The sequence below is a fragment of the Anarhichas minor genome, unplaced genomic scaffold (genome assembly GCF_050575085.1).
Source record: "Anarhichas minor isolate MPS153535 unplaced genomic scaffold, ASM5057508v1 ptg000089l, whole genome shotgun sequence".
NCBI classification, from domain to species: Eukaryota; Metazoa; Chordata; class Actinopteri; order Perciformes; family Anarhichadidae; genus Anarhichas; species Anarhichas minor.
The window spans coordinates 194,366-220,000 of NW_027466535.1; the positions used below are offsets into that span (position 1 = coordinate 194,366).

Below are 25,635 nucleotides of genomic sequence, written 5' to 3' on the forward strand. Positions count from 1 at the left end.
CTCCTAACAGGAAGACAAGGTTCTGCTGACAGGAACCCCTCTGCAAAACTCAGTGGAGGAGTTGTTCAGCCTGCTGAACTTCCTGGAGCCGCTGCAGTTTCCTTCAGAAAGCACTTTCCTGGAAGAGTTCGGAGACCTGAAGACAGACGAGCAGGTGTGTTTTCATTGTAGATACACGGAGCTCATCACAGCGACAGGAAGTAGAGTTTGTAGGAAATGTTTCGGCAGCTCTGAGTCTCTGGGCCTTTCTCAATACCCAAGTTCACAAATACGGACTTGTGAACTTTTGGAGTCTGGACTTGAAGTCTGGACTTGAAGTCCGGAGAACGCAGTACGGACAATTGGAACAGCAGCTTACTTGATGACATCACCACCTCAGCTGGTCTTGCTAATGAGTTTAATCCATTTTTTTACTGTAAAGTACTTTTACAATCAAACTAAATATGACAACCCTGCTTTCTTCGTTTTCATTTAAAATAAAAAATGATATATTATATATATACAATATACAATTATATGTATTTATACATACAATTACATATATATAATTGTATATATAATTATATGTATTTATACATATATATATATGTATGTATATATAATTGTAATTGTACAATTGTTTATACATTTTTTACCTGTTGCTGCTGTACTGACATACGCCAACTTAATTTCGTTGTATGTTTTTACAATGACAATAAACATCCTTATCCTTAACGACAGTAGTATTTCTAAAGTTTCAACTTCCAGTTGTGTGATGTCTCCTCCGCCATTGTTTCCTGTTGCTGGTGCAAAATGCATTCTGGGATATTTGGCTGTCCCAAGTACAGACACTAAAATGGGCGGAGCGAGCCACATCCGGGCATTTGGACCATGCTTGGCTCGATGTGAACTTTGAATTGTAACGGTACTTGGGCTGAGACTGATGACGTTTCACAAGTCCACGAGTTCACAAGTACAGAGAAGTACGCATATTGAGAAAGGCCCTCTGTGTCTCATCTCTTGATTTATAAAACTCTTAGTATGGACACAGAGAGAAGGACAAGAAGACAATCTGCATGTCTCATGTACAGTATGTCCCTCCTCCTGTGTTCTCTACTCCAGGTGAAGAAGCTTCAGGCCATTCTGAAGCCCATGATGCTGAGAAGACTGAAGGACGACGTAGAGAAGAACCTGGCCCCTAAAGAGGAGACCATCATCGAGGTGAGACCACTGAGCACACAGGTTCTCTGTCCTCCCAATCTTTTATTTATTCTTCTTATTAACACGTTTTTAATCACAACTCATCGCTCTGAGCAAGAAGAGCTGGAGGTGTTTGTGTGATGGTTCCAGTATGATCTTTAGTTATAGTGGATGAGAAAACAAGTTCTAAACCTCTTCATCCTGGTGGTGATCCTGCAGGTGGAGCTGACCAACATCCAGAAGAAGTACTACCGAGCCATCTTAGAGAAGAACTTCTCCTTCCTGTCCAGAGGAGCCAACCAGCACAACATGCCCAACCTCATCAACACCATGATGGAGCTCCGCAAGTGCTGCAACCACCCGTACCTCATCACAGGTGAGGACATACACACACACTCACACACACCCATACCTCATCACAGGTGAGGACATACACACACACTCACACACACCCGTACCTCATCACAGGTGAGGACATACACACACACTCACACACACCCGTACCTCATCACAGGTGAGGACATACACACACCCGTACCTCATCACAGGTGAGGACATACACACACACTCACACACACCCGTACCTCATCACAGGTGAGGACATACACACACACTCACACACACCCGTACCTCATCACAGGTGAGGACATACACACACCCGTACCTCATCACAGGTGAGGACATACACACACACTCACACACACCCGTACCTCATCACAGGTGAGGACATACACACACCCGTACCTCATCACAGGTGAGGACATACACACACACTCACACACACCCGTACCTCATCACAGGTGAGGACATATACACACACACACACACACACACACGTACCTCATCACAGGTGAGGACCAGTGGCGGGCCGTGCATTTTATACCTGGGCCTTCAGTGCTGTCCTGCAGCTGAAACACCTCCTAATAAGCTCATTATGACGACACAGCTACGGTTATTTGTTTCTATTGGTGTAATAATACACGTATTCGTATTAAACCGTTCGGTACGAGGCTTATGAACCGAACAATACGTTTGAATAATACTAGTGCATTTGGAAAATGCAGAAGCTTAAATTGAGGGAAATATAATGTTTTCGTTGGACTGCGCTCACGTAGGAGACAACGGGCTGTGACCTTTTAAACCCGGAACAATAACAAAACACAGATGAGGCACCGCACCTGTCTTCAGGGGGGCTAAGCTAACTAGCTTAGCGGGGAAACAACAGCCCGAATGGATTTAATTGTCCGGACAATAACCCCGCGCATGACGGGATGCTTCGTAATTAACGGACAATGCATATAGTCCAAATAAATGTAATTAACACAATGACAAGAACCAGTCACATATATTTATATGACAATAAAGCAACAAATCAATCCAGCAACACTGCGGCGCTAGAGCACAAGCCATTTATATTATTCATAAAAACAACACGACAGACAAATGAACACAGTAGAAAGCAGTTGACTTACCACAGCTGATGTTCACTTAAAGACGGTTGTACAAAGGTGTTCAAAAGCACGTAGCTTGTGCGTGTCCTGTCGTGTAGCTGCCTTGGTTAGCATAGCGTAGCTCCAAACAGCTCCAAACACCAAGAGCTCAGTTGCAAATGAAACGCATTCTTAGCCATAAAATGTGCAACGCTTCTCCAACGCTGTCAGACAGAAATACCGTTCGTACAAATCCATGCTGGGTCAGGGCTGCTAGCTGTGGGGTTGGCCGAAGCTTTGATACGATGTCCAGTTTTTCTGGAAATGTCCTTCTCCAGAAATCTCCTCCTTTAGCCATTGACTGTTAAAAACACAGCTAGGTAAAAAAAAAAAGGATCTATACCAAGCAAAACGCTAAAAATGTCATAACTTCTCTTACATATGTTTCAACCTGAACTCTTACTAAACACTAAGATCTGCTAGCTAGCTTCCTGTTTGACAAAAGTCACGCTGGTCCACTGACCAATCACGGTGCACGTTAATGCAGACGTACTTAGGAGGCTACCTGGGTACCACTGGCACGTCAAGGAATACGCCCAACATGTCAAACTAAAGATCTGATTGGTTGAAGACTATGACAATCAACAATATCGTCAACATTCACTTAAACTGCAAAGTCTACCTAGAGGACCTCGGGCCTCTCTCCTTACATAGAGACATAGAGGCTGAATCTGATTGGATAAAAGCTCTCCTTAAAACAAGCTGTGCTGGAAGCAGAGCAACAGAGGAAGACAGGAGCTGTGCAATGAGAAAATAAGCTAATGAGAAAAAAATTACAATACATGTAGTGTATTTATGAAAAATTATAAAATAGCTATAACTTTGTGATTCTGTTTAGGCCAGCAGAGAAGGCCTAGCTGGCCCTGACGGCCCACCACTGGTGAGGACATATACACACACACACACACCCGTACCTCATCACAGGTGAGGACATACACACGTACCTCATCACAGGTGGGGACGGACACACACACGTACCTCATCACAGGTGGGGACGGACACACACACAAGTACCTCATCACAGGTGTCTTACTGAAGAACTAAAACAGCTGCTGTCCTCTCGTCTCCTCCCTCTCGTCTTCTACCTCTCGTCTTCTACCTCTCGTCTCCTACCTCTCGTCTCCTACCTCTCGTCTCCTACCTCCGGTTTCCTACCTCTCATCTCCTACCTCCCGTCTCACTACCTCTCGTCTCCTACCTCCGGTTTCCTACCTCTCATCTCCTACCTCCCGTCTCTTACCTCCCTCCTACATCTCTGTCTCTACCTCTTGTCTCCTACCTCTGGTTTACTACCTCTCGTCTCCTACCTCCCCTCCTCTCGTCTCACTACCTCTGGTTTACTACCTCTCGTCCTCTCGTCTCACTACCTCTCGTCTCCTACCTCTTGTCTTCTACCTCTGGTTTCCTACCTCTCGTCTCCTAACCCCCGTCTCTTACCTCTTGTCTTCTACCTCTGGTCTCTTACCTCACGTCTCCTACCTCTTGTCTCACTACCTCTTGTCTCACTACCTCTCGTCTCACTACCTCTCGCCTCCTACCTCTCGTCTCCTACCTCTGGTTTCCTACCTCTGGTTTACTACCTCTCGTCTCCTACCTCCCGTCCTCTCGTCTCCTACCTCCCGTCCTCTCGTCTCACTACCTCTGGTTTACTACCTCTCGTCCTCTCGTCTCACTACCTCTCGTCTCCTACCTCTCGTCTCCTACCTCTTGTCTTCTACCTCTCGTTTCCTAACTCCCGTCTCCTACCTCCCGTCCTCTCGTCTCACTACCTCTCGTCTCCTACCTCTTGTCTTCTACCTCTGGTTTCCTACCTCTCGTCTCCTAACTCCCGTCTCACTACCTCTTGTCTCACTACCTCTTGTCTCCTACCTCTGGTTTACTACCTCTGGTTTACTACCTCTCGTCTCCTACCTCCCGTCCTCTCATCTCACTACCTCTCGTCTCCTACCTCCCGTCCTCTCGTCTCAGTACCTCTCGTCTCACTACCTCTGGTTTCCTACCTCTCGTCTCACTACCTTTCGTGTCCTACATCTTGTCTCCTACCTCTGGTTTACTACCTCCCATCCTCTCGTCTCACTACATCTTGTCTTCTACCTCTGGTTTCCTACCTCTCGTCTCCTAACTCCCGTCTCTTACCTCTTGTCTTCTACCTCTCGTCTCACTACCTCCCGTCTCTTACCTCCCTCCTACATCTCTGTCTCTTACCTCCCGTCTCACTACCTCTCGTCTCCTACCTCTTGTCTCACTACCTCTCGTCTCACTACCTCCCGTCTCACTACCTCTCGTCATCTACCTCTCATCATCTACCTCTGGTTTCCTACCTCTCGTCTCCTACCTCCCGTCTCTTACCTCCCATCTCCTACATCTCTACGTATCTTAACTCTCGTCTCCTAACTCGTCTCACTACCTCTCGTCTCACTACCTCTCGTCTCACTACCTCTCGCCTCACTACCTCTTGTCTCCTACCTCTGGTTTACTACCTCTCGTCTCCTACCTCCCCTCCTCTCGTCTCACTACCTCTCGTCTCACTACCTCTGGTTTACTACCTCTCGTCCTCTCGTCTCACTACCTCTCGTCTCCTACCTCTTGTCTTCTACCTCTGGTTTCCTACCTCTCGTTTCCTAACTCCCGTCTCCTACCTCCCGTCCTCTCGTCTCACTACCTCTCGTCTCCTACCTCTTGTCTTCTACCTCTGGTTTCCTACCTCCCGTCTCTTACCTCCCTCCTACATCTCTGTCTCTTACCTCCCGTCTCACTACCTCTCGTCTCCTACCTCTTGTCTCACTACCTCTCGTCTCACTACCTCCCGTCTCACTACCTCTCGTCATCTACCTCTCATCATCTACCTCTGGTTTCCTACCTCTCGTCTCCTACCTCCCGTCTCTTACCTCCCATCTCCTACATCTCTACGTATCTTAACTCTCGTCTCCTAACTCTCGTCTCACTACCTCTCGTCTCACTACCTCTCGTCTCACTACCTCTCGTCTCACTACCTCTCGCCTCACTACCTCTTGTCTCCTACCTCTGGTTTCCTACCTCTCGTCTCCTACCTCCCGTCTCTTACCTCCCATCTCCTACATCTCTACGTATCTTAACTCTCGTCTCCTAACTCTCGTCTCACTACCTCTCGTCTCACTACCTCTCGTCTCACTACCTCTGGTTTCCTACCTCTTGTCTCACTACCTCTTGTCTCACTACCTCTCGTCTCACTACCGCTCGTCTCCTACCTCTGGTTTACTACCTCTCATCTCCTACCTCCCGTCCTCTCGTCTCACTACCTCTCGTCTCCTACATCTTGTCTCCTACCTCTGGTTTACTACCTCTCGTCCTCTCGTCTCACTACCTCTCGTCTCTTACCTATTGTCTTCTACCTCTGGTTTCCTACATCTCGTCTCCTACCTCCCGTCTCTTACCTCCCTCCTACATCTCTGTCTATTACCTCACGTCTCACTACCTCTCGTCTCACTACCTCTCGTCTCACTACCTCTTGTCTCACTACCTCTCGCCTCCTACCTCTTGTCTCCTACCTCTGGTTTACTACCTCTGGTTTACTACCTCTCGTCTCCTACCTCCTATCCTCTCGTCTCACTACCTCTGGTTTACTACCTCTCGTCCTCTCGTCTCACTACCTCTAGTCTCACTACCTCTGGTTTCCTACCTCTCGTCTCACTACCTCTCGTGTCCTACATCTTGTCTCCTACCTCTGGTTTACTACCTCCCATCCTCTCGTCTCACTACCTCTCGTCTCCTACCTCTTGTCTTCTACCTCTGGTTTCCTACCTCCCGTCTCTTACCTCCCGTCTCCTACCTCTCTACGTCTCTTACCTCACGTCTCACTACCTCTGGTCTCCTCCCTCTGGTCTCCTATCTCTCATCTCCTACCTCTCCTCTCGTCTTCTCAGGAGCCGAGGAGAAGATCCTGGAGAGCTTCAGGAAGTACCACAGCCCTGACGCGCTGGACTTCCAGCTGCAGGCCATGATCCAGGCGGCCGGTAAGCTGGTGCTGATCGACAAGCTGCTGCCCAAGCTGCTGTCGGGGGGTCACAAAGTGCTGGTGTTTTCCCAGATGGTCCGGTGTCTGGACATTATGGAGGACTACCTCATACAGAGACGGTGAGGAGAGGAGAGGGTGAAGCTCCAGGAAACATCTGTGATGGAGAGAAACTCAACATACATTTTATTTAAGTTAATAATCAGCGTGTTTGTTCTGCAGATACACGTACGAACGCATCGACGGCCGCGTGAGAGGAAACATGCGACAGGCCGCCATTGACAGATTCTGCAAGCCAGACTCGGACCGCTTCGTCTTCCTGCTGTGCACCCGAGCCGGAGGGCTGGGAATCAACCTCACGGCCGCAGACACCTGCATCATCTTCGACTCGGACTGGAATCCTCAGAACGACCTGCAGGTGAGAGATGAGGTCACTTTAATATAAAGTATATTACAATATATAATACAATATACTTCATATGAAGTATATTGTAGTATATATTGTAATATACAGCCCAGCACTTCTTATCGTCACTCTGATTAAAGTTGTTGATATGTTGATCTTTCATCATAAAAACCTGTTAAATCATGAAAATTCATCATATTTAATTTACATATAATTCAAGGGAAATCAGAAAGGGTTCAAATTAAGATGTTGTGCAGATCATTATTATTATTTATTTTATAGAAAATGTTTTATTTTTTAAATACAGTTAAATGCAGTTATTCTCATCATAATATGATCATCTATGAGCTTTTGCTTCAATATTAACCACAGATGAAATAGTAACAAGTTTGTGTATTCTGTCAATTATAGAAAATGGAATCTGAAAATAAACATTTTAGTAACTTTTCCTTCATGTAATATTTAAATTGATGTCCAGAATCAAACATTGACTATTAAATCTCAGATGAATCTGACAGTTGTTCCAGATGTTTTAGAGATTTCTTTCTACTCTTCAAGTCTCACAGATATTATAGTTCACCTGAGTGTCACACAAACCCCAGTACATCATGGGACATTCTCTGATCAGCCTGCATCATCACATTAATGGTTCCATACGTTCCACCTCTCTCCTTCAGGCCCAGGCTCGCTGCCACCGGATCGGTCAGAGCAAAGCGGTGAAGGTCTATCGACTGATCACCAGGAACTCCTACGAGAGGGAGATGTTTGACAAAGCCAGTCTGAAGCTGGGACTTGACAAAGCTGTCCTCCAGGACATCAACCGCAAGGGAAGCCTGAACGGGGTGAGACAGGACAGTGAGGACAGTGAGTCGGAGTGTTGTGTCCCAGAGACACCTGTTTGTCTTTACCATAAAAACTGTTTTTGTCTTCAGGTGCAGCAGCTGTCAAAGCTGGAGGTGGAGGACTTGTTGAAGAAAGGAGCGTACGGAGCGCTGATGGACGAGGAGGACGAGGGCTCCAAGTTCTGCGAGGAAGACATCGATCAGATCCTTCAGAGACGGACTCAGACCATCACCATCCAGACGGAAGGGAAAGGGTCCACGTTTGCCAAGGTACCAGTCCTCAACGGGGACTGTCTCAAATACTGAACCACATCCATCTAATGAAGTTATGAAGGACATGAGGGACACAGTCTGTCTCTCTTTAGAGGATGTCTGTCTCTTTCTCTTTAGAGGACGTCTGTCTCTTTCTCTTTAGAGGATGTCTGTCTCTCTCTCTTTAGAGGACGTCTGTCTCTCTCTCTCTTTAGAGGACGTCTGTCTCTCTCTTTAGAGGACGTCTGTCTCTCTCTCTTTAGAGGATGTCTGTCTCTCTCTCTTTAGAGGACGTCTGTCTCTCTCTCTTTAGAGGACGTCTGTCTCTCTCTCTCTTTAGAGGACGTCTGTCTCTGTCTCTTTAGAGGACGTCTGTCTCTCTCTTTAGAGGACGTCTGTCTCTCTCTCTTTAGAGGATGTCTGTCTCTCTCTCTTTAGAGGACGTCTCTCTCTCTCTCTCTTTAGAGGACGTCTGTCTCTCTCTTTAGAGGACGTCTGTCTCTCACTCTTTAGAGGACGTCTGTCTCTTTCTCTTTAGAGGATGTCTTTCTCTTTAGAGGACGTCTGTCTCTCTCTCTTTAGAGGACGTCTGTCTCTTTCTCTTTAGAGGACGTCTGTCTCGCTCTCTTTAGAGGACGTCTGTCTCTCTCTCTTTAGAGGACGTCTGTCTCTTTCTCTTTAGAGGACGTCTGTCTCTGTCTCTTTAGAGGACGTCTGTCTCTCTCTCTTTAGAGGACGTCTGTCTCTGTCTCTTTAGAGGATGTCTGTCTCTCTCTTTAGAGGATGTCTGTCTCTCTCTTTAGAGGACGTCTGTCTCTTTCTCTTTAGAGGACGTCTGTCTCGCTCTCTTTAGAGGATGTCTGTCTCTCTCTCTTTAGAGGACGTCTGTCTCTTTCTCTTTAGAGGACGTCTGTCTCTCTCTCTTTAGAGGACGTCTGTCTCTCTCTCTCTTTAGAGGACATCTCTCTTTAGAGGACGTCTGTCTCTGTCTCTTTAGAGGACGTCTGTCTCTCTCTCTTTAGAGGACGTCTGTCTCTCTCTCTTTAGAGGACGTCTGTCTCACTCTCTCTTTAGAGGACGTCTGTCTCTTTCTCTTTAGAGGATGTCTTTCTCTTTAGAGGACGTCTGTCTCTCTCTCTCTTTAGAGGATGTCTGTCTCTCTCTCTTTAGAGGACGTCTGTCTCTCTCTCTTTAGAGGACGTCTGTCTCTCTCTCTTTAGAGGACATCTGTCTCTTTCTCTTTAGAGGACGTCTATCTCTCTCTCTTTAGAGGACATCTGTCTCTTTCTCTTTAGAGGACGTCTGTCTCTCTCTTTAGAGGACGTTTGTCTCAAATCATTGAACCGCTGCTCTTAGTGACGGCTTTAAATTACACAGATGTTTGTCCCAGAGAGATAAGATAAGATAGACTTTATTGTCCCAATGGAAACATAGTGTCTGCTGTTAAAACAATACAAATAACATATTGCATACATACATTACATACACAGACTGTCGGCAGTCCACACTCCCGCACGCACAGTACCTACAGTACATGCACAGACTGCCACCGGCCAACAAATACATTTCACACTGCCCGTTGTATAACGCACCAGTAGTGTATAATTAAGATAATACAAATAAATACAAATCGGTGTTACAGGGGTTAAGCTCTGACTAGCTTGCCATTTAGGGCTTTGATGGACAAGGGGACCAAGGAGTTGTTGAAGCGGTTGAGACTCCGAATCCTTCAAATACTTCATATTTGTGTAAAACCATGGAGCTCCATCAGAGCAGAATGTGACCCTCTGTCCTCTCTCCTCTGTCCTCTCTCCTCTGTCCTCTGTCCTCTGTCCTCGGTCCTCTCTCCTCGGTCCTCAGGCCAGTTTCATCTCCTCTGGAAACAGGACGGACATTTCTCTGGACGACCCAAACTTCTGGCAGAAATGGGCCAAGATCGCTGAGGTGGAGATCGACTCCAAGTCTGAGAAGGTACAGAGAGAAGAAGACATTTCATCATATATAATGCTATTCATTACATAATGTTCTATATAACGTATTCCTCTGTCCTCGACTCCTCTAGGAGTCCTTGGTGATCGACACTCCTCGTGTGAGGAAGCAGACTCGCCACTACAACTCGTTCGAGGACGACGAGCTGATGGAGTTCTCAGAGCTGGACAGCGACTCTGAGGATCGACCGTGTCGGACTCGACGTCTGGGAGAAAGAAGCAGACGTTACCTCAGAGCAGAGTGCTTCAGGGTGGAGAAGAACCTGCTCATCTTTGGGTACCAGAGACACACACATAGACAGACACAGACACACACACACACATACAGATAGATAGAGACAGACAGACAGATACTAGACACACATAGACACACATACATAGAGACACAGACACACATGGACACATACACACACACACAAGCAAAGAAAGTAAATGTTGAAGTTTCATCTTATTAAAGCTTCTTCTTCTTTTTTACTTCCTGTCCTCCCGATGTCCTGTGTGTCTCCAGGTGGGGTCGGTGGACGGACATCATGAACCACGGTCGCTTTAAATGGCACCTGGCAGAGAGAGACATGGAGGTGATCTGTAGGTAAGAAGACAAGTCTTTTTTTGATCCTGAGACGATGAGAGACGTCGCTGTCCGTCTCCGGTGTGAAGGACAGATTTGGTTTGTGATTCAGGGCTCTGCTGGTTTACTGCCTGAGACACTACAAAGGAGACGACAAGATCAAGAGCTTCATCTGGGACCTGATCACACCCACCAAGGAGGGCCAGGACCAGGACCTGCTTAACCACTCTGGTGAGGGTTTTCAACGTTACTTTTACGTAGCATGTTAACGTGCACTTTAACGTAGCATGTTAACGTGCACTTTAACGTAGCATGTTAACGCGCACTTTAACGTAGCATGTTAACGTGCACTTTAACGTAGCATGTTAACGCGCACTTTAACGTAGCATGTTAACGAGCACTTTAACGTAGCATGTTAACACGCATTTTAACTTAGCATGTTAACGCGCACTTTAACGTAGCATGTTAACGAGCACTTTAACGAGCACTTTAACGCATGTTAACGAGCACTTTAATGTAGCATGTTAACGAGCACTTTAACGTAGCATGTTAACGAGCACTTTAACGTAGCATGTTAACGAGCACTTTAACGTAGCATGTTAACGCGCACTTTAACGTAGCATGTTAACGAGCACTTTAACGTAGCATGTTAACGAGCACTTTAACGTAGCATGTTAACGCACATTTTAACTTAGCATGTTAACGCGCACTTTAACGTAGCATGTTAACGAGCACTTTAACGAGCACTTTAACGCATGTTAACGAGCACTTTAACGTAGCATGTTAACGAGCACTTTAACGTAGCATGTTAACGCGCACTTTAACGTAGCGTCGTTAAGGCTTCTCTTTTTTTTTCCAAACATCCACATGCCTAAATCACCCACAATGCAACTAGAGTTTGGTTGGATATTTGATGACTCCATGGTTCATGATGTTGGTACCTAACCTGCCGTGATGATGGTTGCTTCCCTCCCTCCCCTCTGGGCTGCAGGGTTATCAGCTCCGGTCCCTCGCGGTCGGAAGGGGAAGAAGCTGAAGAACCAGCTGAACGTTCCTGAGGTGAAGAACGCAGACTGGCTGGTCCACTGTAACCCGGAGGTGGTGCTGCAGGACGAGAGCTACAAGAAACACCTGAAGCAGCACTGCAACAAGTCAGTCTACACCTGACTGAACCGGCTATGAGTCTAGAGACACACAAAGTAATCTATTACCATACAGATTAACCCCTCCCTCTCTGTTTTTAGGGTGCTGCTGAGGGTGAGGATGCTGTACTACCTGAAGGTGGAGGTGTTGGGTGAAGCTGCCAATCAAGCTCTAGAGGGGATACCTGCCAGGTAACTTCACATCATGACGACACCTCGTTGGATGGTTGATCATCTGATTCATGATGGACGTATTAACTGTGTGTGTGTGTGTGTGTGTGTGGACAGTAAACTGGAGGTGTCTCTACCAGACATCGACTACATTGAGATCCCTGCTTCATGGTGGGATGCTGAAGCTGACAAGTCTCTCCTCATAGGAGTCCACAAACACGGTGAGGAGGACGTCTCAAAGGATGAAGACAGCTGATGATTCCCCCTCAAAGATTATTGATTATTGGCTTCAGCCCCTGTCAGCGTTTTTAATATTTAGATGCTGTGTTTGAAACGTTGGGAGAGTCACAGGCATCTGTATGTGTGTGTGTGTGTGTGTCTCCCTCTACAGGCTACGAGCGCTACAACGCCATGCGGGCCGATCCAGACTTGTGTTTCCTGGAGAGAGTCGGGATGCCAGACGTCACAGCTCTGACTGCTGAACAAGGAGGAGGGGAGGGGGGGTCTGACATGGCTGACAGGTGGAGCATTTACACACACACACACACACACACAAGTGTATTACATAGAGACGCAGAGGCAGTGAGGCGTAGGAAGACGTAGATACGTAGAGTTGTAGAGACATAGAGACCTAGAGAACTAGAGGGGAAACAAAGGGCTGTGGTTGCTCAGAACCTGAACAAAGGTTCTCCTCCTGTCAGAGAAGAGTCTCCTTAAACACTGACAGGTTACAGGGCTCTGCTTCTCCAGTCTAAACTCTACAGACACTGGTTCCACTGACTTCATTTGATTCATTTAGTCTCAACTAACTTAACTAAACATCATAACGTCTAACGTGAGGTCAAAGACTACCGATGAGTGTGTTTTCATCCTCTCTCTTCATAGAAGACGTCTCTCAACAGTCTGAGTTATTAAAGATTATTTTCTTCCTACTCTGTCGTTTCTTCCTCAGCGTGATCAAAACTGAAGAGGTGAAGGACGAGGCAGAAATCAAAGCTGAAGGAGGAGAGGACAGAGACGAGAGCAGCAAGGTGAAGACATTTTATTCTCTGTCGGACACATTGTCCACCTCACCGTACTGTTGTCCCTCTTTCTGTGGTGATGGTTAAATCTCCTCCGGGGAGACATTGTTAGATTTAGGACGTCCTCTGGATGCAGTACCACCTGTGTGGAGGTAATGATGCGCTTTAATACACAACACATACTGATACATGATGATGATGAGAATCTTTTTATTGATTATTTTATTAGGTTTCATTTATCTTTTCTTCTGTTTTCTTAATAAATATATATATATATATATATATATATATATATATACAGTTGTGTGAAAAAGTGTTTGCCCCCTTCCTGATTTCTTATTTTTTTGCATGTTTGTCACACTTAAATGTTTCAGATCATCAAACAAATTTAAATATTAGACAAAGATAACACAAGTAAACACAAAATGCAGTTTTTAAATGAAGGTTTTTATTATTAAGGGGGAAAAAAAATCCAAACCTACCTGGCCCTGTGTGAAAAAGTGATTGCCCCCCCCTCTGTTAAAACATAAATTAACTGTGGTTTATCACATCTTTGGAAAGCTGAGTTCAATTTCTCTAGCCACACCCAGGCCTGATTACTGCCACACCTGTTCTCAATCAAGAAATCACTTAAATAGGACCTGCCTGACAAAGTGAGGTAGACCAAAAGATCCTCAAAAGCTAGACATCATGCTGCGATCCAAAGAAATTCAGGAACAAATGAGAAACAAAGTAATTGAGATCTATCATTCTGGAAAAGGTTACAAAGCCATTTCTAAAGCTTTGGGAATCCAGCGAACCACAGTGAGAGCCATTATCCACAAATGGCGAAAACATGGAACAGTGGTGAACCTTCCCAGGAGTGGCCGGCCGACCAAAATTACCCCAAGAGGGCAGCAACGACTCATCCAAGAGGTCACAAAAGACCCCAGAACAACATCCAAAGAACTGCAGGCCTCACTTGCCTCAATTAAGGTCAGTGTTCATGACTCCACCATAAGAAAGAGACTGGGCAAAAATGGCCTGCATGGCAGAGTTCCAAGACGAAAACCACTGCTGAGCAAAAAGAACATAAAGGCTCGTCTCAGTTTTGCCAGAAAACATCTTGATGATCCCCAAGACTTTTGGGAAAATACTCTGTGGACTGACGAGACAAAAGTTGAACTTTTTAGAAGGTGTATGTCCCATTACATCTGGCGTAAAAGTAACACGGCATTTCAGAAAAGGAACATCATACCAACAGTAAAATATGGTGGTGGTAGTGTGATGGTCTGGGGCTGTTTTGCTGCTTCAGGACCTGGAAGACTTACTGTGGTAAATGGAACCATGAATTCTGCTGTCTACCAAAAAATCCTGAAGGAGAATGTCCGGCCATCTGTTCGTGACCTCAAGCTGAAGCGCACTTGGGTTCTGCAGCAGGACAATGATCCAAAACACACCAGCAAGTCCACCTCTGAATGGCTTACGAAAAACAAAATTAAGACTTTGGAGTGGCCTTGTCAAAGTCCCGACCTGAATCCGATTGAGATGCTGTGGCATGACCTTAAAAAGGCGGTTCATGCTCGAAAACCCTCCAATGTGGCTGAATTACAACAATTCTGCAAAGATGAGTGGGCCAAAATTCCTCTACAGCGCTGTAAAAGACTCACTGCCAGTTATCGCAAACGCTTGATTGCAGTTGTTGCTGCTAAGGGTGGCCCAACCAGTTATTAGGTTTAGGGGGCAATCACTTTTTCACACAGGGCCATGTAGGTTTGGATTTTTTTTTCCCCTTAATACTAAAAACCTTCATTTAAAAACTGCATTTTGTGTTCACTTGTGTTATCTTTGTCTAATATTTAAATTTGTTTGATGATCTGAAACATTTAAGTGTGACAAACATGCAAAAAAAATAAGAAATCAGGAAGGGGGCAAACACTTTTTCACACAACTGTGTGTGTGTATATATCTATATATATATATATATATATCTATATATATCTATATATATATATATATATATATATATATATCTATATATATATATATAGATATATATATATATATATTTAATGTGCACTTCACACAGTTAGAATTACAAACATCATAGTAACACAATCAGTTTCATTAAAGCTGATATTTTAAATCTCTGCACCTCAACAATCCTGTTTTATATTTTATATGAAACAGACTTCTGCTAATTTAGAATTAATCTAAACGTGACTTTTACAAATGTTTTGTAGAAGAAAAGTACCATTTGTATTGTGGAGAAAAACTAACACAAAGAGTTTAATCTATAAAGTTGATGTTTAAGTTTCCTCTCATTTTCAGACCATGAACTATAATGTGTGTTATGTCAGTATGTTTTGTGTGTGTGGAGGAAATGATAGAGCCATAACTAAATATTGTCTTTTATCTTGATGTTTTATTAGTACAAAGTACAAAGTTCTCTGCACCAGACATCTTACAGTTTAGTCTGTTAAATCTGTTGATGTGATTTATATATTTAGAAAATATTCTCATTGATATTGTGATATATTTCAGAGTTAAAGATGTGTGTCTGAATGTGTTGGATGATCTTTGTGTGTTTAACAGGGAGAGGAAACCTGCTCCAGTACGGACACCTCAGACAAACCTGACAGTACTGGTCCAGGTGAGAAACACCAGTCTACATATCTAAACCCAGATCTAAACCCAGCTAGTCTACATGTCTAAACCCAGATCTAAACCCAGCTGGTCTACATATCTAAACCCATGTCTAAACCCAGCTGGTCTACATGTCTAAACCCAGATCTAAACCCAGCTAGTCTACATATCTAAACCCAGATCTAAACCCAGCTAGTCTACATATCTAAACCCAGATCTAAACCCAGCTAGTCTACATGTCTAAACCCAGATCTAAACCCAGCTAGTCTACATATCTAAACCCAGATCTAAACCCAGCTGGTCTACATATCTAAACCCATATCTAAACCCAGCTCGTCTTCATATCTAAACCCAGCTAGTCTACATGTCTAAACCCAGCTAGTCTCCATATCTAAACCCATATCTAAACCCAGCTGGTCTCCATATCTAAACCCAGATCTAAACCCAGCTAGTCTACATATCTAAACCCATATCTAAACCCAGCTGGTCTACATATCTAAACCCATATCTAAACCCAGCTAGTCTTCATATCTAAACCCAGCTGGTCTACATATCTAATCCCAGATCTAAACCCAGCTGGTCTACATATCTAAACCCAGATCTAAACCCAGCTAGTCTACATATCTAAACCCAGATCTAAACCCAGCTGGTCTACATATCTAAACCCAGATCTAAACCCAGCTAGTCTACATATCTAAACCCAGCTAGTCTACATGTCTAAACCCAGCTAGTCTCCATATCTAAACCCAGCTGGTCTCCATATCTAAACCCAGATCTAAACCCAGCTAGTCTACATATCTAAACCCAGATCTAAACCCAGCTAGTCTACATATCTAAACCCAGATCTAAACCCAGCTGGTCTACATATCTAAACCCAGATCTAAACCCAGCTGGTCTACATGTCTAAACCCAGATCTAAACCCAGATCTAAACCCAGCTAGTCTACATATCTAAACCCAGCTGATCTACATGTCTAAACCCAAATCTAAACCCAGATCTAAACCCAGCTGGTCTACATATCTAAACCCATATCTAAACCCAGCTGGTCTACATATCTAAACCCATATCTAAACCCAGCTGGTCTACATATCTAAACCCAGCAAGTCTCCATATCTAAACCCAGATCTAAACCCGGCTAGTCTACATATCTAAACCCAGCTAGTCTACATATCTAACCCCAGATCTAAACCCGGCTAGTCTACATATCTAATCCCAGATCTAAACCCGGCTAGTCTACATATCTAAACCCAGCTAGTCTACATATCTAAACCCGGATCTAAACCCAGCTAGTCTATATATCTAACCCCAGCTAGTCTACATATCTAAACCCAGATCTAAACCCAGCTGGTCTACATATCTAAACCCATATCTAAACCCAGCTCGTCTTCATATCTAAACCCAGCTAGTCTCCATATCTAAACCCATATCTAAACCCAGCTGGTCTCCATATCTAAACCCAGATCTAAACCCAGCTAGTCTACATATCTAAACCCATATCTAAACCCAGCTGGTCTACATATCTAAACCCAGCTAGTCTTCATATCTAAACCCAGCTGGTCTACATATCTAATCCCAGATCTAAACCCAGCTGGTCTACATATCTAAACCCAGATCTAAACCCAGCTGGTCTACATATCTAAACCCAGATCTAAACCCAGCTGGTCTACATGTCTAAACCCAGATCTAAACCCAGCTCTAAACCCAGCTAGTCTACATATCTAAACCCAGATCTAAACCAAGCTAGTCTACATATCTAAACCCAGATCTAAACCAAGCTAGTCTACATATCTAAACCCAGATCTAAACCCAGCTGGTCTACATGTCTAAACCGAGATCTAAACCCAGCTGGTCTACATATCTAAACCCAGATCTAAACCCAGCTAGTCTACATATCTAAACCCAGCTGATCTACATGTCTAAACCCAAATCTAAACCCAGATCTAAACCCAGCTGGTCTACATATCTAAACCCATATCTAAACCCAGCTGGTCTACATATCTAAACCCATATCTAAACCCAGCTGGTCTACATATCTAAACCCAGCAAGTCTCCATATCTAAACCCAGATCTAAACCCGGCTGGTCTACATATCTAAACCCAGCTAGTCTACATATCTAACCCCAGATCTAAACCCGGCTAGTCTACATATCTAATCCCAGATCTAAACCCGGCTAGTCTACATATCTAAACCCAGCTAGTCTACATATCTAAACCCGGATCTAAACCCAGCTAGTCTATATATCTAACCCCAGCTAGTCTACATATCTAAACCCAGATCTAAACCCAGCTGGTCTACATATCTAAACCCATATCTAAACCCAGCTCGTCTTCATATCTAAACCCAGCTAGTCTACATGTCTAAACCCAGCTAGTCTCCATATCTAAACCCATATCTAAACCCAGCTGGTCTCCATATCTAAACCCAGATCTAAACCCAGCTAGTCTACATATCTAAACCCATATCTAAACCCAGCTGGTCTACATATCTAAACCCATATCTAAACCCAGCTAGTCTTCATATCTAAACCCAGCTGGTCTACATATCTAATCCCAGATCTAAACCCAGCTGGTCTACATATCTAAACCCAGATCTAAACCCAGCTAGTCTACATATCTAAACCCAGATCTAAACCCAGCTGGTCTACATATCTAAACCCAGATCTAAACCCAGCTAGGCTACATATCTAAACCCAGCTAGTCTACATGTCTAAACCCAGCTAGTCTCCATATCTAAACCCAGCTGGTCTCCATATCGAAACCCAGATCTAAACCCAGCTAGTCTACATATCTAAACCCAGATCTAAACCCAGCTAGTCTACATATCTAAACCCAGATCTAAACCCAGCTGGTCTACATATCTAAACCCAGATCTAAACCCAGCTGGTCTACACGTCTAAACCCAGATCTAAACCCAGCTCTAAACCCAGCTAGTCTACATATCTAAACCCAGATCTAAACCAAGCTAGTCTACATATCTAAACCCAGATCTAAACCAAGCTAGTCTACATATCTAAACCCAGATCTAAACCCAGCTGGTCTACATGTCTAAACCAAGATCTAAACCCAGCTGGTCTACATATCTAAACCCAGATCTAAACCCAGCTAGTCTACATATCTAAACCCAGCTGATCTACATGTCTAAACCCAAATCTAAACCCAGATCTAAACCCAGCTGGTCTACATATCTAAACCCAGATCTAAACCCAGCTAGTCTACATATCTAAACCCAGCTAGTCTACATGTCTAAACCCAGGTAGTCTCCATATCTAAACCCAGCTGGTCTCCATATCTAAACCCAGATCTAAACCCAGCTAGTCTACATATCTAAACCCAGATCTAAACCCAGCTAGTCTACATATCTAAACCCAGATCTAAACCCAGCTGGTCTACATATCTAAACCCAGATCTAAACCCAGCTGGTCTACATGTCTAAACCCAGATCTAAACCCAGCTCTAAACCCAGCTAGTCTACATATCTAAACCCAGATCTAAACCAAGCTAGTCTACATATCTAAACCCAGATCTAAACCAAGCTAGTCTACATATCTAAACCCAGATCTAAACCCAGCTGGTCTACATGTCTAAACCGAGATCTAAACCCAGCTGGTCTACATATCTAAACCCAGATCTAAACCCAGCTAGTCTACATATCTAAACCCAGCTGATCTACATGTCTAAACCCAAATCTAAACCCAGATCTAAACCCAGCTGGTCTACATATCTAAACCCATATCTAAACCCAGCTGGTCTACATATCTAAACCCATATCTAAACCCAGCTGGTCTACATATCTAAACCCAGCAAGTCTCCATATCTAAACCCAGATCTAAACCCGGCTAGTCTACATATCTAAACCCAGCTAGTCTACATATCTAACCCCAGATCTAAACCCGGCTAGTCTACATATCTAATCCCAGATCTAAACCCGGCTAGTCTACATATCTAAACCCAGCTAGTCTACATATCTAAACCCGGATCTAAACCCAGCTAGTCTATATATCTAACCCCAGCTAGTCTACATATCTAACCCCAGATCTAAACCCAGATCTAAACCCGGCTAGTCTACATATCTAAACCCAGCTAGTCTACATATCTAACCCCAGATCTAAACCCGGCTAGTCTACATATCTAATCCCAGATCTAAACCTGGCTAGTCTACATATCTAAACCCAGCTAGTCTACATATCTAAACCCGGATCTAAACCCAGCTAGTCTACATATCTAACCCCAGCTAGTCTACATATCTAACCCCAGATCTAAACCCGGCTAGTCTACATATCTAAACCCAGCTAGTCTACATATCTAACCCCAGATCTAAACCCGGCTAGTCTACATATCTAATCCCAGATCTAAACCTGGCTAGTCTACATATCTAAACCCAGCTAGTCTACATATCTAAACCCGGATCTAAACCCAGCTAGTCTACATATCTAACCCCAGCTAGTCTACATATCTAACCCCAGATCTAAACCCGGCTAGTCTACATATCTAAACCCAGCTAGTCTACATATCTAAACCCGGCTGGTCTGCATATCTAACCCCAGATCTAAACCCAGCTAGTCTACATATCTAAACCCAGCTAGTCTACATATCTAATCCCAGATCTAAACCCAGCTAGTCCACATACCTAAACCCGGATCTAAACCCAGCTAGTCTACATATCTAAACCCAGATCTAAACCCAGCTAGTCTACATATCTAAACCCGGATCTAAACCCAGCTAGTCTACATATCTAAACCCGGATCTAAACCCAGCTAGTCTACATATCTAAACCCAGCTAGTCCACATATCTTGAAATACACAGAAATATCTTTTCACACATATGTAGTATAGTATATATATCGTAAGGATCTGTATTCTTTAAACCTTTTACCTTTTAAAACCACTCGTTGATTGATTACTGATTGTCAGTTTGTAGCTAATTAGTTTTGTAGGTTAAAGTGAGAATTTAAAGGTCTGTTTAAATCCAAGCTGCAGTGATTAAATGATTATTTTGTTGTCTGGAAGTTAAACCTCTCACTAAGAGGTCCCTCACATGGTTAAAGGATCGAAGTCTTAGTCGTGTTAACCTACTTTTGATCAAATATTTCCTTATTAAATGATTAATTAGTTTCTGTGTTGAGTCTAAACAATGGTTTAAAGTGTTTAAAGATAAACCAGGAGTTCGTAGGACAGCATGTCTATGTTCCTTAGTGAAACTTGTTTCATTATTTTATTTGTACCGCTATAGAAACGACACCCTTGGACCTGCACCATCACTCAAAGCAGGAAGTAGTAATGAGATCTTTCCCCTCAGACTCTCAGATCTCAGGTGACCTATGCGCCCATGATGGAGCTGTGGTCACCACGACGACGGTGGGCGTGGCCTCTCTTCACGTGGTTCAGGCCCGCCCCCTCTGGCCCACCGGCCCGGCCCTGACGGCTCGTTTACGGCGCCTGATCACCGCCTACCAGCGTTTCACGCTGCGCCGCGAGCCGCCGCTCCGCCACGACTTCCTGCTTCACGACGGCCTGGTTGGCATGGGGATGGGAGGAGGCGGGGCCGCCCACGGTCACCACGCCGGCGGGCCGATGGCGTGGCAGCTGGGCGAGGAGCTGAGGAGGTGCTCCGTGGTCGCCACAGAACCAGACCCACTGTTCCTGGAGTGGCAGAGAAGGTGCCAGAGTCTTCAGAGAAGAGACACACATCAGAACCAGCTCACATAGAGTTTTAAGACTTCTGCATTTCTGAGGTCTTTTATTCTGAAGGAGTTGCTTAAGTCAAACCAGCGACTACATTAAAATAGTTAAACATGAAGAGTCAACATGGTGCAGTGGTGCATCCTAGAGTTCAGTCCTGGTTTAAGACTACAGGTCCCAGAATACTGGAGCAGCAAAACAAACAAACGTTTTATTAAGAAGTCTCCCAATAATCAATCTTTTTCCAACAAAAAAAGGCGCAACCCACATACTCCCTCTGCTGCTCATCCCACAAATGCATGTTCCTTATGAATGTGGCTCCATTTAAAAGGGAAATCAACAGGCTTTCCAATGGTAGAAGATTTATTGCCAAGAAGCATTGTTACAACAGAGAAATAATCTACCAAACACAAATGTCCTTACTTTCTGTGCTATGTTTATTATTATTTCTGTGTTTCTTTTTCTGAAACATACGTGTGAAACATTACATCTTGTTTCAGATGGACTCGTCGAGAACAAGCCGATTTCTACCGCACTGTGTCGTCGTACGGCGTCGTGTACGACTCGGACAGGAAGTCCTTCGACTGGTCCCGGTTCAGAGCTCTGGCCCGACTGGAGAGGAAGACGGACGAGAGCTTGGAAAGATACTTCAACTCCTTCGTCAACATGTGCAGGACGGCCTGCAAGCTGCCTCCCAGGAAGGAAGAAGGTACTGAGAACCTCCAGAGTCCAGCTCTGCATCAACTAAAGTCAATGTTGTCATGGGGGGCAGCTGGAGACCTTGTGTTCCTCAGGACCTGGTCTCTGGTCTCTGGGACACATTACTGCCCCCTGCTGGTGGGAGGAGTCAGTTGATCTTCACTGACATTTAATTATGAAACAGAATCAAATATGAATATTAACCATTTTAAATTCTAAATAACTCTGTTAATGAGTGTGAGGACACAAAATAACATGTAAAATATGAATAAATGATTTTAAACAGGTTTATGTACTATAGTCACTGTTAAACCACATGATCAGGATCATATGGTTCTGATTGGCTGACAGGATGATGACAAACACATGACAAACACACTCAGAGACAGCTGATCCTACTTATCTTCTTCCTCTCACCCACCCTCCTCTTCCTCTCACCCACCCTCCTCTTCCTCTCACCCACCCTCTTCCTCTCACCCTCCCTCCTCTTCCTCTCACCCACCCTCCTCTTCCTCTCACCCACCCTCTTCCTCTCACCCTCCCTCCTCTTCCTCTCACCCACCCTCGTCTTCCTCTCACCCTCCCTCCTCTTGCTTCCTCTCACCCTCCCTCCTCTTCCTCTCACCCTCCCTCCTCTTCCTCTCACCCACCCTCCTCTTCCTCTCACCCTCCCTCCTCTTCCTCTCACCCACCCTCCTCTTCCTCTCACCCTCCCTCCTCTTCCTCTCACCCACCCTCCTCTTCCTCTCACCCTCCCTCCTCTTCCTCTCACCCACCCTCCTCTTCCTCTCACCCTCCCTCCTCTTCCTCTCACCCTCCCTCCTCTTCCTTCCTCTCACCCTCCCTCCTCTTCCTCTCACCCACCCTCCTCTTCCTCTCACCCACCCTCTTCCTCTCACCCTCCCTCCTCTTCCTCTCACCCTCCCTCCTCTTCCTCTCACCCACCCTCCTCTTCCTCTCACCCACCCTCTTCCTCTCACCCTCCCTCCTCTTCCTCTCACCCTCCCTCCTCTTCCTCTCACCCACCCTCCTCTTCCTCTCACCCACCCTCTTCCTCTCACCCTCCCTCCTCTTCCTCTCACCCACCCTCCTCTTCCTCTCACCCACCCTCGTCTTCCTCTCACCCTCCCTCCTCTTCCTTCCTCTCACCCTCCCTCCTCTTCCTCTCACCCACCCTCCTCTTCCTCTCACCCTCCCTCCTCTTCATCTCACCCACCCTCCTCTTCCTCTCACCCTCCCTCCTCTTCCTCTCACCCACCCTCCTCTTCCTCTCACCCACCCTCCTCTTCCTCTCACCCTCCCTCCTCTTCCTTCCTCTCACCCTCCCTCCTCTTCCTTCCTCTCACCCTCCCTCCTCTTCCTCTCACCCTCCCTCCTCTTCCTCTCACCCTCCCTCCTCTTCCTCTCACCCACCCTCCTCTTCCTCTCACCCTCCCTCCTCTTCCTCAGGGTCGGTGGATCCCGCTCTGCTCGTGGAGCCTCTGACAGAAGAGAGAGCAGCCAGGACTTTATATCGCATCGAGCTGCTGAGGAAGATCAGAGAGCAGGTGGGTTCATCTCCAGCACAGAGATGTGCTTCATGTCAGCGTGATGATGGAGCTCAAATCAACCGCATTCTTCTCTGGACTTTTTATCTGAGGACGTCTGATCTGAAACATGAAATCTTCTTCTGGTGTCATGAATAAAAGAAGATGGACATCTTAATGTATCTAGAAATGATATAAACGCCTCATATCTCCCCACAATGATGGTTTAGTTTATATCTTTAACAGTTGAAATGTGTTTACAGTTATCTACAGTTTGACTGTTTGTGATAAAGAGAATGTATAAGTAAGGTGAGATATGCAGTTAAATGAGAGCCATCATTATACATGTCATGACGTCTCTCATGTAACTTCTACAGTCTGGCTTCAGTTCTCCTAAATGTTCTCATGGGTCACAGTTTCAGGTGATCACATTCTACCTTCAACTTTGTTTTTGTAGATCACGACGTTTGCGTCCGTCTCTTTCAGACTTGTTTGTAAATGAGACTGAACCTTCAGTTCACAGCTGCTCTCTCTGCCTCTGCTGGGTCATGTTCCTGTGAACGTAAAGAGGAGCAGCCTGGAGGTCACACAGATTAGAGATGACTCTCCTGGTTGTTATATCTACACTCTCCTCCCTCAGGTTCTCCGTCACCCGTTGCTGTCGGCCCGCCTCCAGCTGTGCCGGCCCTCCCTCTACTTGCCGGTCTGGTGGGAGTCCGGTAAACACGACCGGGACCTCCTCGTCGGGGCGGCGCGCCACGGCTTGAGCCGCACCGACTTCTACATTCTGAACGACCCCCAGCTGAGCTTCCTGGAGGCTCACAGGAACTACGTCAGGGGGCACCCCTCCCACCTTCACCCTCATCATCATCACCACCTGGTGACTCATCCTGGCATCTCGTCTTCGTCCTCCTCGTCTCATCCTCACTGCTGCCTGTATGATTCTCCTCAGCCTCCTGAGTATCCCCACCAGTCCTCCCACCACCCTGGGCCTCCACCGGCTCCTTCTCCCTCATCCTCCTCCTCTCACCCTCACCTCCACCCCCTACCATTGGATGCACACAACTCTGCCCCCCCCAGTCTGGGACTAGTGGCTGGTTCACGGGGAGACTTCCTGGACTGTCCCCCTTTGGATGAAGGCCTGGAACTGGGTTCTCTGCAGCATGATGCCATGTCTGCAGACGCTCTGCACGGAGGGAAGGCTTCCAAAGACGCCCTCAACGGGTTCCCCTTCAACTCTGCTGCAGGAGGTCAAAGCATGCTCAACTCGTACGGAGTCGGAGGAACCGACCTTGATTCTAAACTGAGGAGTGACGTTCTCGTTGGTGAGCAGGGCTCGTCGGAGGAAACCGGGCTGATGGCCCCGTCGGTGGAGCTCGATCAGTTACAGGTACTCTGATATGGTTTCTCCTCGTTGTCTGTAACATAATGAAGAGTCCACGTTTGACCCGTCTCCTCTGTCCCTGCAGGCTCCCTGGGACGGGGACCACTCCAGTCCAGCTCACCACATGTTCAATGAGTCTGATCCCATCCTGGGTCCGTCCGCTCTTGAGACCGGCTTCCTGGAGGAGGAGGACGAGGAGGCCCAGGGGGGAGAGGAAGGAGGAACTCTGGAGGAGTGTTTGGGCCTCCCGCTCTCTTCCTCTCACCCGTCTGCAGGAGATCCTGTGGAGCCGCTGTCCTCGAGTTACATGCTCTTCAAGGTCGGTTTCTGCAGAATAAATCAATTAAGATCTGATGTTCTCAGAGGAGCAGGACATACACAGAACAAAGGTTCCACGACACTGATGATAATACACAGAACAAAGGTTCCACGACACTGATGATAATACACAGAACAAAGGTTCCACGACACCGATGATAATACACAGAACAAAGGTTCCACGACACTGATGATAATACACAGAACAAAGGTTCCACGACACTGATGATAATACACAGAACAAAGGTTCCACGACACTGATGATAATACACAGAACAAAGGTTCCACGACACTGATGATAATACACAGAACAAAGGTTCCACGACACTGATGATAATACACAGAACAAAGGT

At 45.7% G+C, this 25,635-nt stretch overlaps 2 protein-coding genes across 10 annotated transcripts in view; both read left to right on the top strand.

The window, feature by feature from the left end:
* Positions 1-25,635, top strand: part of chd6 (chromodomain helicase DNA binding protein 6) — a 73,709-nt gene that overhangs the window by 31,199 nt on the left and 16,875 nt on the right. For 8 of the 9 annotated variants that reach the window (XM_076082059.1, XM_076082060.1, XM_076082062.1 and 5 more), the window contains 22 exons: positions 11-154; positions 1,102-1,200; positions 1,399-1,555; positions 6,572-6,782; positions 6,883-7,078; positions 7,744-7,908; positions 7,999-8,178; positions 10,021-10,131; positions 10,223-10,425; positions 10,657-10,737; positions 10,829-10,947; positions 11,708-11,867; positions 11,961-12,050; positions 12,147-12,250; positions 12,421-12,550; positions 12,982-13,060; positions 15,626-15,683; positions 20,907-21,333; positions 21,856-22,064; positions 23,504-23,601; positions 24,221-24,970; positions 25,050-25,283. In XM_076082059.1, the coding sequence (XP_075938174.1) occupies positions 11-154; positions 1,102-1,200; positions 1,399-1,555; positions 6,572-6,782; positions 6,883-7,078; positions 7,744-7,908; positions 7,999-8,178; positions 10,021-10,131; positions 10,223-10,425; positions 10,657-10,737; positions 10,829-10,947; positions 11,708-11,867; positions 11,961-12,050; positions 12,147-12,250; positions 12,421-12,550; positions 12,982-13,060; positions 15,626-15,683; positions 20,907-21,333; positions 21,856-22,064; positions 23,504-23,601; positions 24,221-24,970; positions 25,050-25,283 (4,005 nt within the window). The remainder of the gene's footprint in view (positions 1-10; positions 155-1,101; positions 1,201-1,398; positions 1,556-6,571; positions 6,783-6,882; positions 7,079-7,743; positions 7,909-7,998; positions 8,179-10,020; positions 10,132-10,222; positions 10,426-10,656; positions 10,738-10,828; positions 10,948-11,707; positions 11,868-11,960; positions 12,051-12,146; positions 12,251-12,420; positions 12,551-12,981; positions 13,061-15,625; positions 15,684-20,906; positions 21,334-21,855; positions 22,065-23,503; positions 23,602-24,220; positions 24,971-25,049; positions 25,284-25,635) is intronic. The other variant, XM_076082065.1, reaches the window with a different exon arrangement.
* LOC142938696 (uncharacterized) lies at positions 2,114-6,565 on the top strand. The gene is made up of 3 exons (XM_076082038.1): positions 2,114-2,130; positions 3,694-4,480; positions 4,835-6,565. The coding sequence occupies exons 1-3, from the start codon at positions 2,114-2,116 to the stop codon at positions 5,600-5,602; spliced, it is 1,572 nt and encodes a 523-aa protein (XP_075938153.1). The 3' UTR covers positions 5,603-6,565.

Bases quoted from the DNA above. Each gene is read 5' to 3' on its own strand.
- LOC142938696 (XM_076082038.1), top strand. The intron at 4,481-4,834 runs CTCTCGTCTCCT...TCGTCTCACTAC, and splicing joins TTCTACCTCTGGTTTCCTAC to CTCCCGTCTCTTACCTCCCT.